The sequence below is a fragment of the Trachypithecus francoisi genome, unplaced genomic scaffold (assembly GCF_009764315.1).
Source record: "Trachypithecus francoisi isolate TF-2019V2 unplaced genomic scaffold, Tfra_2.0 Lachesis_group6, whole genome shotgun sequence".
Taxonomy (NCBI): Eukaryota; Metazoa; Chordata; class Mammalia; order Primates; family Cercopithecidae; genus Trachypithecus; species Trachypithecus francoisi.
In genome coordinates this window covers 71,829,416-71,842,713 of record NW_022681471.1, presented here as the reverse complement: position 1 = coordinate 71,842,713, position 13,298 = coordinate 71,829,416, and the positions used below count along the sequence as shown (strand labels likewise).

At 42.1% G+C, this 13,298-nt stretch overlaps 1 protein-coding gene across 1 annotated transcript in view; it reads left to right on the top strand.

Annotated features, from left to right (window-relative positions):
• Positions 1–13,298, top strand: part of TAF1 (TATA-box binding protein associated factor 1) — a 117,127-nt gene that overhangs the window by 16,085 nt on the left and 87,744 nt on the right. The window contains 13 exon segments of the mRNA XM_033200891.1: positions 480–607; positions 701–808; positions 931–1,104; positions 1,869–2,042; positions 2,595–2,699; positions 5,552–5,752; positions 6,455–6,596; positions 6,955–7,085; positions 7,804–7,884; positions 10,790–10,939; positions 11,068–11,214; positions 11,546–11,721; positions 12,306–12,484. Of these exon segments, the coding sequence (XP_033056782.1) occupies positions 480–607; positions 701–808; positions 931–1,104; positions 1,869–2,042; positions 2,595–2,699; positions 5,552–5,752; positions 6,455–6,596; positions 6,955–7,085; positions 7,804–7,884; positions 10,790–10,939; positions 11,068–11,214; positions 11,546–11,721; positions 12,306–12,484 (1,896 nt within the window).

The window sequence follows — 13,298 nt, the reverse complement described above, 5'->3', positions numbered from 1 at the left end:
AGGAGGAAATCAGAAGGGTTGGAGAAGATTAGGACTAGAAACTTACAGGTAGTGGCTTGAAAGAGCGAAGTTTTGGCTGTTTATATATTTGTGTATATGCTTAGGGGACACTCAAGTAGGAATGTTGGAAAGTTGCAACTTTGAGATGTCAGGAGCATAGTTTGTTCCATTAGTGAATCATGGACTGGAAACTTCTAGGTAGCAGTTTGAGGGAGCAAAGTTGTAGCTGTTAAGTTTTTATTATTTGTGTATTCCCTAGGGAAAACTCATGTAGGAATGTCAGTAATACCTTTAGAGATGTCAAGGATGTAGTTCAGTTAGTAAATCATGGACTAGAAGTTACCTGGGGTGGGATGAAAGATCTAGTTAAGAACTTCATTGGGACATTCATCACCTTAAAAAAGAAGAAAACTGGATACTTGTCTGTAGGAAAGGTGAATCTTCAAGAGCCAACTCAAGTGGTTTTGTTTTATTCTCAGAAATTCCTGATGAGAAGGAAGAGGCCACCTCTAACTCCCCCTCCAAGGAGAGTAAGAAGGAATCATCTCTGAAGAAGAGTCGAATTCTCTTAGGGAAAACAGGAGTCATCAAGGAGGAACCACAGCAGGTGTGTGAAGAAAAAAGGGGCTTGGTGTTTAGAGGAACAAAGATAATAGAGAAGGATAGTCTGACCAAGATTTGTTTGATTATCTATCATTAGAACATGTCTCAGCCAGAAGTGAAAGATCCATGGAATCTCTCCAATGATGAGTATTATTACCCCAAGCAACAGGGTCTTCGAGGCACCTTTGGAGGGAATATTATCCAGGTACAAATAGTGTCTTTTCTGTGATAGAGGAGAACCCCATGGCTTTGTTCTGACGGAGGATATGGGAAAATCTTGCTTAGGCTGGAATTAGCTAATTTTAACCCTTCTATTTCCTGTTTTAGCATTCAATTCCTGCTGTGGAATTACGGCAGCCGTTCTTTCCCACCCACATGGGGCCCATCAAACTCCGGCAGTTCCATCGCCCACCTCTGAAAAAGTACTCATTTGGTGCACTCTCTCAGCCAGGTCCCCACTCAGTTCAACCTTTGCTAAAGCACATCAAAAAAAAGGCCAAGGTATAATTGAATTCTGGTTAGAAAACAGCTATAAAGGATATTGGGGTATAAATTAGGGAAATGTACCAGATATTAGATTGTATCAGGGAGTTGGTTACTTTCTCAGATGTGATAGAATGTTATTTTGTTTATTTAGGAGAATGTCTTTATTGTTAGGTGATGCATGTGAAAATATTTAAAGGTGAGGTGTCACAATGACTGCATCTTTCAAAAACCAGCAAAGTCTATAGAAAGGTAAAAGTTAAAAAAAGGCAAAATATAAACAGCAATGTGGGATAAGTGTTCGTAGTACAGTAGTCCTTATGTATCTCTGGGAGATTGGTCTAGGACCTCCTCTGGATACCAAAATCTTTAGATGTTCCAGTTTCTGATATAATAGCATAATATTTGCACATAACCTATGCACATCCTCTCCTATACTTTAAATCACCTCTAGATTACTTATAATACCTACTCCAATGTAGATGCTATGTGAATGGTTGTTACACTGTTACTGTTTAGGGAATAATGACAAGAAAAGTCTGTACCTGTTCAGCACAGATGCAGTTGTATTTTCTGAATATTTTCTATCTATGGTTGGTTGAATTCACGGATGCAGAACCATACATGGATATGGAGGGCTGACTGTACTATTGTTTGAACTTTACAGTAGTTTGAAAAATAGGTAAAATCTTTTTGGTGTGTTTGTCTCAGATTGAACAACATCATTGTGTGTAGTAGTTGTCCTGTCGGGAGCTAGATGGTATTTTCTTTGTTCTGGACAGATGAGAGAACAAGAGAGGCAAGCTTCAGGTGGTGGAGAGATGTTTTTTATGCGCACACCTCAGGACCTCACAGGCAAAGATGGAGATCTTATTCTTGCAGAATATAGTGAGGAAAATGGACCCTTAATGATGCAGGTTGGCATGGCAACCAAGATAAAGAACTATTATAAACGGGTGAGTCTCTGCTCAGAAAATTTTTTTCCACACATAATTCTGCTTATGCTTCCATAAACTTTTATGTACAAACTTTTTGTTATTAACATAGCTGTAGTAAGACAAACTGCAAACTTATATACAACTTTTTGTTATTAACATAGGTGTAGTAAGACAAACTGCAAACTTATATACAAACTTTTTGTTATTAACATAGCTGTAGTTAGAGATCTACTGGTAATCTGTGAACATATACCATAAATTTCTTGGGAGAAAGGAGTTTGTAGTTATAACATGTTGAGCATCTCAAACCTCAAAATTCGAAGTAAAAATCCACAACTTTTTGAGCACTACTAACATGATACTCAAATGAAATGCTCATTGGAGCATGTTGGATTTCCAGATTTGGGATGCCCAACTGGTAAGTATAATGAAACTATTCCAAAATCTTCTGGTCACAAGCATTTTGGATGAGGGATACTCAACATGTGTTAGTAAAGTGCTGTGCTCATATTGTGTAGGATTATTGATTATATTCTGTGATTAATAACGGGTCTTCTGTGTTCCTTTTAGAAACCTGGAAAAGATCCTGGAGCACCAGATTGTAAATATGGGGAAACTGTTTACTGCCATACATCTCCTTTCCTGGGCTCTCTCCATCCTGGCCAATTACTGCAGGTGAGGAATTCTTTCCTGTTTTTACTGTTAACTAAGGAAATTGATAAATGAGGAACCAGTCAGCTCAGAAAGAACTATTATAATTCTAGTTGATTGAGATGCTTTAATATTAAGTACAAAGAAGATAAGTATAATCCAAAAATGTTTTAAGGAAATCTTTTTCTTAAAACTGGCTGTAATTGTGTTGTTCTTAGGCTAAATGTAAAATAGGTTTTTAAAAATACACACTGGTAAGCTCAGTAACATCTGGGAAGCATAAGGAAGTCAACCAGGATGAATTTATTATAATTTATGAATGTTTAATTTTTGTATATAAAATTGATAACATTTTGATCATATTAGCTGTGGTTATTGTGAATATTGAACCACACCTGAACTGTGCCCTCTGCAGTCCCCAGCCATAGTGAAATGCCTTTTTTTCCTCCTTTATTCTAATGGGTGTAAAGAGGCCCTCTTGTAACAGCTTTTATATATTCAAGGGGGGAAGTATGGTGGTCCACAAATGATGTGGAAAATCTCTAGCACTGTCCTATCTTTTTTTTTTCTCCATTTCATTTCTCTTGGCAATCTTAACCATTTGTCCTACTCTTTTTTTTTTTTTTGAGGCGGAGTCTCGCTCTGTCACCCGGACTGGAGTGCAGTGGCTGGATCTCAGCTCACTGCAAGCTCCGCCTCCTGGGTTTATGCCATTCTCCTGCCTCAGCCTCCCTAGTAGCTGGGACTACAGGCGCCTGCCACCTCGCCCGGCTAGTTTTTGTATTTTTAGTAGAGATGGGGTTTCACCGTGTTAGCCAGGATGGTCTCGATCTCCTGACCTCGTGATCCGCCCGTCTCGGCCTCCCAAAGTGCTGGGATTACAGGCTTGAGCCACCGCGCCCGGCTTGTCCTACTCTTATATCTAGTTTATTCTACTGTTGTTATCCTTTACTCTCCTAAAACGTCTGCAAAGCTGTTTTTTTCTTTATCCTTTACATCCATAGTCTATTGCCTACCAGATTTTTAGTATCATCTTTGTATTGTTCTTCTCCTTTCCCTGAAACTTTCTGTTGAGGTTTTTTTACCAAATCAGCCTCTTCTTTTGTGCCTACTTTTGTAGTCTCTTAAAGATCTGTTTTTTTTTTTTTTTTTTTTTGAGACGGAGTCTTGCTCAGTCGCCCAGGCTGGAGTGCAGTGGCGCGATCTCGGCTCACTGCAAGCTCTGCCTCCCGGGTTCAAGCCATTCTCCTGCCTCAGCCTCCCAAGTAGCTGGGACTACAGGCACCCACCACCACGCCCGGCTAATTTTTTGCATTTTTAGTAGAGACGGGGTTTCACCATGTTAGCTAGGATGGTCTCGATCTCCTGACCTCGTGATCCACCTGCCTTGGCCTCCCAAAGTGCTCGGATTACAGGCGTGAGCCACTGCGCCCAGCTCTTAAAGATCTTTTTCTGGCCGAGTGCGGTGGCTCACGCCTGTAATCCCAGCACTTTGGGAGGCCGAGGTGGGCGAATCACCTGAGGTCAGGAGTTTGAGACTAGTCTGACCAACATGGAGAAACTCTGTTTCTAGTAAAAATACAAAATTAGCCGGGTGTGGTGGCACATGTGTGAAATCCCAGCTACTCAGGTGGCTGAGGCAGGAGGATCACTGGAACCCAGGAGGTGAGGTTCAGTGAGCCGAGATCACACCATTGCACTCCAGCCTGGGCAACAAGAGTGAAACTCCATCTCAAAAAAAAAAAAGGTCTTTTTCTGTATTCTGTAATTCTTTTTCTGTGTTCTTCTGTAATTCTTTTTCTGCCTATATTTCACATTTAGAATTTTCTTTCCACACTCAATGATGTTCTTCCCTCGTTCTGTCTACTCTTGTGATTTTCAGCAAAGGCTTTCCTTAGTCTCAGGCTTCTTGTGACAGTTGATCCCTATCTTGCCTCTACTTAAACTAGCTTAGATGTTTCTGTTCAGCTGTTCTCTGCCCTACTGTCTTGTGTTTTCCTTTTTTTTTTTTCCAGCCTATTCTGTCTAGCACTCTTTATACCTCATTGGTTGTTTTATGATTTGTTTGTTTGGAGACAGGGTCTGGCTCTGTCACCCAGGCTGGAGTGCAGTGGCACGATCTTGGCTCACTGCAACTTATGCCTCCTGGGCTCAAGCCATCCTCCCACCTCAGCTTCCCAAGTAGATGGGACAACAGGTGCATGCCACCACATCCAGCTAATTATTGTATTTTCTGTAGAAATGGGATTTTGTCATGTTGCCCAGGCTGATCTTGAACTCCTGAGGTCAAGTGATCTACCTGCTTTGGCCTCCCATAGTGCTGGGATTACAGGCATGAGCCACCATGCCCAGCGTTGTTTTATTTTTTAATTAGTTAACTAATTTATTCAACAAATGTTGCTCTCACCTGTTGTGTGTCGGGCTACACTGTGGTCTAGGGTAGTAGTATAATACTTGGTACATTATAAAGTGATTTTCATATGTAATCTTCATAGCAGTCCTGTGAGGTATAGGCATTTTTAAGTACCTCTGTTTTGTAGATGAGGAAAACTAAGCTTAGACATGTTAAATAGCTTAAATAGACTTGTTAAAAAGCTTAAATAGACATGTTAAATAATATAGGTAATGGCAGAGCTAGCATCATCTGAATTCACTTCCTGTATTTTCTCCCCTACTGACTCTGAAACATAGATAGTGGATGAAAAACTGTTTAATCACATTTGATAATCCATATTTTAATTTATTTGTATTACTGGATAGACTTTAGATGGCATAATGAAGATGGAGAGCAATAAGCTTGATTTTTCTTTCTCAGCAGTTGACTGAATTTCCTAGGGCTACTCTGTACATAATTTTTGTGTTTTTACTTTTGTTAGGCATTTGAGAACAATCTTTTTCGTGCTCCAATTTATCTTCATAAGATGCCAGAAACTGATTTCCTGATCATCCGGACAAGACAGGGATACTATATTCGGGAATTAGTGGATATTTTTGTGGTTGGCCAGCAGTGTCCCTTGTTTGAAGTTCCTGGGCCTAACTCCAAAAGGGCCAATACACATATTCGAGACTTTCTACAGGTAAGAATGGGAGGATAGGGAGGGGGTTGGGTTGTATATAGAAAGGGTATGTTGGGGCTGGGCACCGTGGCTCACGGCTGTAATCTCAGCACTTTGGGAGGCCGAGGCAAATGGATCACTTGAGGTCAGGAGTTCGAGACCAACCTGACTAACATGGTGAAACCCTGTCTCTACTAAAAATACAAAAATTAGCTGGGTGCAGTGACTCACACCTGTAATCCCAGCACTTTGGGAGGCCAAGGCGGGCAGATCACCTGAGATCGGGCGTCCGAGACCAGCCTGACCAACATGGAGAAACCCCGTCTCTACTAAAAATAGAAAATTAGCCAGGTGTGGTGGCACATGCCTGTAATCCCAGCTACTCGGGAGGCTGAGGCAGGAGAATCGCTTGAACCCAGGAGGCGGAGGTTGCAGTGAGCCGAGATCGCAGCATTGCACTCCAGCCTGGGCAACAAGAGTGAAACAGTCTCCAAAAAAAAAAAAATCACTGGAACCTGAGAGGCAGAGGTTGCAGTGAGCACTGCACTCCACTCTGGGTGACAGAGCGAGTCTCCGTCTCAGAAAAAGTGGGGTGTGTGGGTTTGGGAGCACATCAGGAAAGATGAAAATACATTAGAGCTTAGCAAGGGAAGAGGCCCTAGTGAGGACTTTCATCCTTTTCTTTGCCAAATAAAAATAAAATACACTTGGTTTGTTGGGCAGGTTTTTATTTACCGCCTTTTCTGGAAAAGTAAAGATCGGCCACGGAGGATACGAATGGAAGATATAAAAAAAGCCTTTCCTTCCCATTCAGAAAGCAGCATCCGGAAGAGGCTAAAGCTCTGCGCTGACTTCAAACGCACAGGTCATCCGTTGTGACTAGTTATTTGACTGCCTTTTTCCAAGAAAAGAATTTTGATGGCTTTGAGTTAAAGGATAAGCATATAGTTAATAAATAGAAATTGATGGCCGTTGAAAGTCGGTAGCAGATCTTCTAATGCTCTGGTTGCTTTTTTGAATTTGGCTGCCAGGAAGTTTAATGTGATTATTGGATATCTTCTATGAGTTGTAGGAAACTTAGCAGCTGGGGTTTTCTTGGCCAGTCATGCCAACTGTGGCTAGGCCTGTTACAGTTTTGGTTTACTGTCCCTGTTGCTGTCAGTAAATATCAGGGCCTTTGGAATTCAGAATGGTCTCATTCTCTATGTATATGTCTTTTCCAGGGATGGACTCAAACTGGTGGGTGCTTAAGTCTGATTTTCGTTTACCAACGGAAGAAGAGATCAGAGCTATGGTGTCACCAGAGCAGTGCTGTGCTTATTATAGCATGATAGCTGCAGAGCAACGACTGAAGGTGAACACCTTCCTCTTAGACACCACTTGTGCCTGTGGTTTTTTTTTTTTCTCCCCTCCCCCCCAGAGAGATGAGAGAGACGACTCTCACTCTCGCTGGCTTAGGGAGGATGGTTACTAGATTATTACCAATTACTAAAAAGTTGAATTTGTGTAAAGTACTTCCTATGTACATCAGTTCTGGAGAAAAACTGCAGTGTAGCTGAATATCAGTGGGAAGGCATAACCAGGAACTTTGGGCATATTGTTTTGCTTTGAAAATGGTGACTAGGTGACTTTAATCTCTTCTTTGCAAGATAAGCATATAAGCAGGGAAAGTACTTGTCAACCTCTCAGGTAGGCAGAGATGATGATGGTGCTGAATGTGTGCTTTAGAGAAGCACAGAATTCTTATAAGGCAGAAAGAGAAAAGGTCCAGCTGGGGTGGGACAGCACAGCTCTGTCCCACTGAGTTAATGAGTCTCAGTTATTGAGCATCTCTGTTCAGCTTGCTTATGGGCTGTAACTATCTGTACATTAGCTAGTAAGCTGCTTGTCATGTGGTAATGTATCTTCTCATAGCTTAAGGATGTGCCATGGTGCTAGATATAGTGAAGACTTTATGGAGTCCATCTATGCAAAATAGGCTTTGGTATTCTGTACTTGTATTCAGTAAAAAAAGAACTTGTGCTTTGTGTTTTTTAACTGACTGATTTATGCATGGATCTGTCCTCTTCCAGGATGCTGGCTATGGTGAGAAATCCTTTTTTGCTCCAGAAGAAGAAAATGAGGAAGATTTCCAGATGAAGATTGATGATGAAGTAAGGTTTTATACTAGTTTGTATTAGTCATTAATACATCTCATTTATCCTTTTAAAAGAGACAGCTTTATTGAGATAAAATTAACATACAATAAACTGTACACGTTTAAAGCATACTATTTCATGTTCTTGCTTTATTCATGCCAGAAAAAATGATGTGATATATCCAATACTGTACTTTATATGATATGGTTTTTTTCTTTCTTTTTTTTTTTTTTGTTTTGACGGAGTCTTGCTCTGTTGCCCAGGCTGGAGTGCAGTGATGGCGTGTCCTCGACTCACTGCAACCTTCACCTCCGGGTTCCCGCGATTCTTGCGATTCTCCTGCCTCAGCCTCTCGAGTTGCTGAAATTACAGTTGCATGCCACCATGCCCAGCTAGTTTTTTGTATTTTTAGTAGAGCCGGGGTTCCACCATGTTGACCAGACTGGTCTCGAACTCCTGACCTTAAGTGATCCTCATGCCTTGGCCTCCCAAAGTGCTGGGATTACAGGCATGAGCCACTGTGCCTGGCAGGATTTTCATTTCTTCTAGAAAAAAGACTTTGACCTGATTTATAAGACTCCACATGATTTTGACCTTGCATATTAATCTGACCTCCTTTCATCTCCTGTCACTGCCTGTCTTATATTCTAAGCTCCAACCATACCGAAGTTCATTCCGTTTCCTAAATTTCTCTCCCCTTCCAGAATTTTGCAACTGTTATGTCCTCTGTGGAAATATTTTTTCTCCACTCTGCCATTTGACTCTCATCTACAAGTTATTTTCTCTGGGAAGCTTTCCTGGACTTTTCCCCTCATTCCACCCTAGGTTTCGATTGGATGATAATTCTCCTTTCATTGTGTACATATAGTACCCCTTTACTTTTTTTTTCCCCAAGGTAGGGTCTTGCTCTGTTGCCCAGGCTGTACTGTGGTGAGATCACAGCTCACTGTAGCCTTGAACTCCTGGGCTCAAGCAGTCCTTCTACCTCAGCCTCCCGAGTAGCTGGGACAACAAGCAGTCACCAGGACACCCAGCTAATAGTTTAAATTTTTTGTAGAAATGGGGTCTCATGGCCGGGCACGGTGGCTCATGCCTATAATCCCAGCACTTTGGGAGGCCAAGGCGAGTGGATCACCTGAGGTCAGGAGTTCAAGACCAGCCTGGCCAACATGGTGAGACCCTGTCTCTACTAAAAATACAAAATTAGCTGGGCGTGGTGGCGCCCGCCTGTAATCCCAGCTACTTGGGAGGCTGAGGCAGGAGAATCAGTTGAACCTGGGAAGTGGAGGTTGCAGGGAGCCGAGACCACGCCATTGTACTCCAGCCTGGACTAAAAGAACGAATCTCCGTCTCAAAAAAAAAAGAAAGAAAGAAATGGGGTCTTACTGTGTTGCCCAGGCTGATCTTGAACTCCTGGGTTCAAACAATCATCCTGCCTTGGTCTTCTAAAGTGTTGGGATTATAGGCATGAGCCACTGTGCCTGGCCTTTACTTTCTTACCATGGTACTGATCACAATAGTACTGAACTTGGTTGGCTGTTTTTCCCTCACTGACTTGAGGTTCATGAAAAAGTAGCATGGAGTAGTGTGTAGTTGGTATTCAATAAATGTTCGTTAAATGAATTAAGTGAGATTATAAAATGAAGCAGAAAATGAGGCTACAGAGAGTGAGTAAAGAATCGTTGTACTATTTTGAGGTTGGAATGAAAAATGAGTGGATATCTAAGAATTTCAGAAATTAAGAATTCTATTGAGGCCAGGTGCAGTGGCTCAGGCCTGTAATCCTAGCACCTTGGGAGGCCAAGGTGGGAGGATTGCTTGAGGCCAAGGGTTCAAGACCAACCTGGCCAACATAGTGAGACCCTATCTCTAAAAAAGAGAAACAATTTTTTTTTAATTAAAAAGAAAAAAAGAATTCTGTTGAATGGCTTTTAATATTGAATCTTAGAGAATTGGCCATTTTCTTGCTAATCATATATGCTCTTTTTTTTTTTTGAGACAAAGTCTCACTCTGTCACCCAGGCTGGAGTGCATTGGCGCAGTCTCTGCTCACTGCAACCTCTGCCTGCTGGGTTCAATCCATTCTCGTGTCTCAGCCTTCTGAGTAGCTGGGACAATAGGTGTGCGCCACCACATCTGGCTAATTTTTGTATTTTTAGTAGAGATGGGATTTCACCATGTTGGCCAGGCTGGTCTTGAACTCCTGGCCTCAAGAGATCTGCCCGCCTCGGCCTCCCAGAGTGTTGGGATTACAGGTGTGAGCCCCCACACCTGGCCTTATGTGTACTCCTGACTGGTCTGTGTGGGCAGGCACATTCACCCCTTGGCTTAATTCTTTAAGAATTTTGCAGGGGTTGGTAAACACTATTCAGGGTCCCAGGAGAGGACAGACCTTTTTGACCAACCGGTGGCAGAAATAGAATGGACTTTGGTTTAGTGTCACTGGAATGGGGGCCAGTGCTTTGAATGCAAGCATATCAACTATTTCGAGAAAATAGGTTTCATTCTAAAACAGCTGTTTGAGCAATTGGACAATCAAATGTAGTCATTAGTCTAATTTTGAGCATCATGAGGATGAGGGAAACACTGTCCTTAAGAATGCTTATTGAAGCCCAAGGGATAAGGGGCTGAAGGGATACCACTGTTCTTTATTTTTCTCCTTATCCTGGCTGAGCTCTTGACCTCTATTTAATATCATGTTGTAAGTATTGTACCATAGGATAGAAGAGAACTGAGTACTAGGTAGCTATATTTAACTGTTGATTTTTGTGGACAGTTTAAGAAAGCACGAACCCACAAAAATTAAACATTAGAAAAAAAAGAACATGAAATAGTTTGAAATCATTCTGCTCTTGTGGATATTGACTAGACATAGAACAAATGTTTCCCACTGCCCTGAGAATCTTTTTCTTTATCTCAGGTTCGCACTGCTCCTTGGAACACCACAAGGGCCTTCATTGCTGCCATGAAGGGCAAGTGTCTCCTAGAGGTGACTGGGGTGGCAGATCCCACAGGGTGTGGTGAAGGATTCTCCTATGTGAAGATTCCAAACAAACCAACACAGCAGAAGGTGGGATTGTGTTTATTTCTAGAATGAGAAAGTCAGGGGAGAAAGAAATGGGTGAGTGGAGGACTTGGAATGTAGTTAAGTTAGCAGAATGACTTAGATTCCTACTTACAAGGAATTCAGGTTTTTAGGATTCTCACTTTTTTTGGTTTGAGGTAGGATGATAAGAACCTCAGCCAGTGAAGAAGACAGTGACAGGAACAGATGCAGACCTTCGTCGCCTTTCCCTGAAAAATGCCAAGCAACTTCTACGTAAATTTGGTGTGCCTGAGGAAGAGGTGAGTGTGGAAGTGGAAAACTTAGAGGATACTAGAGGCTTTGTATAGAGAGGGAATTGCTAGGGGGCAGATGTATAGAACTATCTGGGGAACTTTGTATTGTAGGTATAGTAGGATATATAGTAAGCTAGGTCTTAGATATTGTTTCAGGAGTTATCTTTCTATGTAATCTGCTTTGGGATGATTTTTCTTTTTTGGTCTAACTAATTGTGTACATTGGCTTGTCCTTTGAAATCCCTGAATGATTTTTGTGTGTATATATGTATATGTGTGTGTGTGTGTGTGTGTATATATATATATATATATATATATGTGGCTATTTGTCTTGTAGATTAAAAAGTTGTCCCGCTGGGAAGTGATTGATGTGGTGCGCACAATGTCAACAGAACAGGCTCGTTCTGGAGAGGGGCCCATGAGTAAATTTGCCCGCGGATCAAGGTTTTCTGTGGCTGAGCATCAAGAGCGTTACAAAGAGGAATGTCAGCGCATCTTTGACCTACAGAACAAGTGGGTCGTTTTAGTGCTGCAGAAAATCCAAGCTGGAAAGGGGAGGAGTTCCAGGCACTATTTCATAATAAAGAGGAGGTCACCTAAAAGTTTGACTACCTAGGTAGTCAGATATCCGACGTGTCAGGGTAGTATCTGTTTGTAATACCACCACCAGAGTACCTATTTCCTTCAACCAAACTTGGCAAATTTTTGAATGGAAAGAGACGCTAGTCTTGTGTTCTAGGTTCCACGACAACTCTTATGGCCTACTTGGGTCAAACAGCACAATGGTAGCAGGTGACAGGTGGGGTTTTTTCCTAAAGGTTTAGTTGTGAGAGGACGTTAATACACTGTTAAAAATGACCAGTGTGCTGATTTATTTATCAAATTGTCTCCAGGAATTCTGAACGAGTTACTACAATTTTTCAAACTTGTCTTGTTGACCAGATGTGTTGGAAAACTTTGTAAAGCTTTTCTGTTAGGGGCCCCATGTCTTAGTGGATTTTGAGTATGCTTTTTTAAGGTTGATTTCCCAATTTTTTACTTTTGCCTGCAACCATATTTCTTTAGCTCTTTCTGCACATTGCTTTTTCTCTTTTTAGGGTTCTGTCATCAACTGAAGTTTTATCAACTGACACAGACAGCAGCTCAGCTGAAGATAGTGACTTTGAAGAAATGGGAAAGAACATTGAGAACATGTTGCAGAACAAGAAAACCAGCTCTCAGCTGTCACGTGAACGGGAGGAGCAGGAGCGGAAGGAACTACAGCGAATGCTACTGGGTGAGGATAGTGGCTTCACAGACAGATAAAGAAGAGAAGGATGTAAAAAGGAGCCTAAATAACCTCAGACTATAATTGAGGGAGATCTGGAGGCAGAAGATGTAGGGGATGCATGTAGAAAAGTCTGTGAGGCCAGGCGCGGTGGCTCAAGCCTGTAATCCCAGCACTTTGGGAGGCCGAGACGGGGGGATCATGAGGTCAGGAGATCGAGACCATCCTGGCTAACACGGTGAAACCTCGTCTCTACTAAAAATACAAAAAATGAGCTGGGCGAGGTGGCGGGTGCCTGTAGTCCCAGCTACTCGGGAGGCTGAGGCAGGAGAATGGCGTAAACCCGGGAGGCGGAGCTTGCAGTGAGCTGAGATCCGGCCACTGCACTCCAGCCTGGGCGACAGAGCGAGACTCTGTCCCAAAAAAAAAAGAAAAGTCTGAATGGAGTAGAAAGCTTTTTACAATCTGGACTCTAGGATTGTCTGTGGAGGACAAATTTCAGAGATGATGCCACTCCACTACTGCCTCTGTCTGTATCAGGTGCCTGGCCAAGCCTGGGCTATCAGTGCTGTACTTCAAATGAGCTTTTTGTGCATTTATCCTAGAGGGTAAGAGTTTTTAATACAGAATTTGTAAATGAATTTAGGCAGTTATCTTTGAAACTTCTGAAATTACATGTAAAATATGCATATGTGCATTTTATTATTTTTTTGTTTTGGAGACAGGGTTTCATTCTGCCACCCAGGCTGGAGTGCACTGGTACAATCTTAGCTTACTGCAGCCCCCGCCTCCCAGGCTCAAACGATCCTCCTGCCTCAGCCTC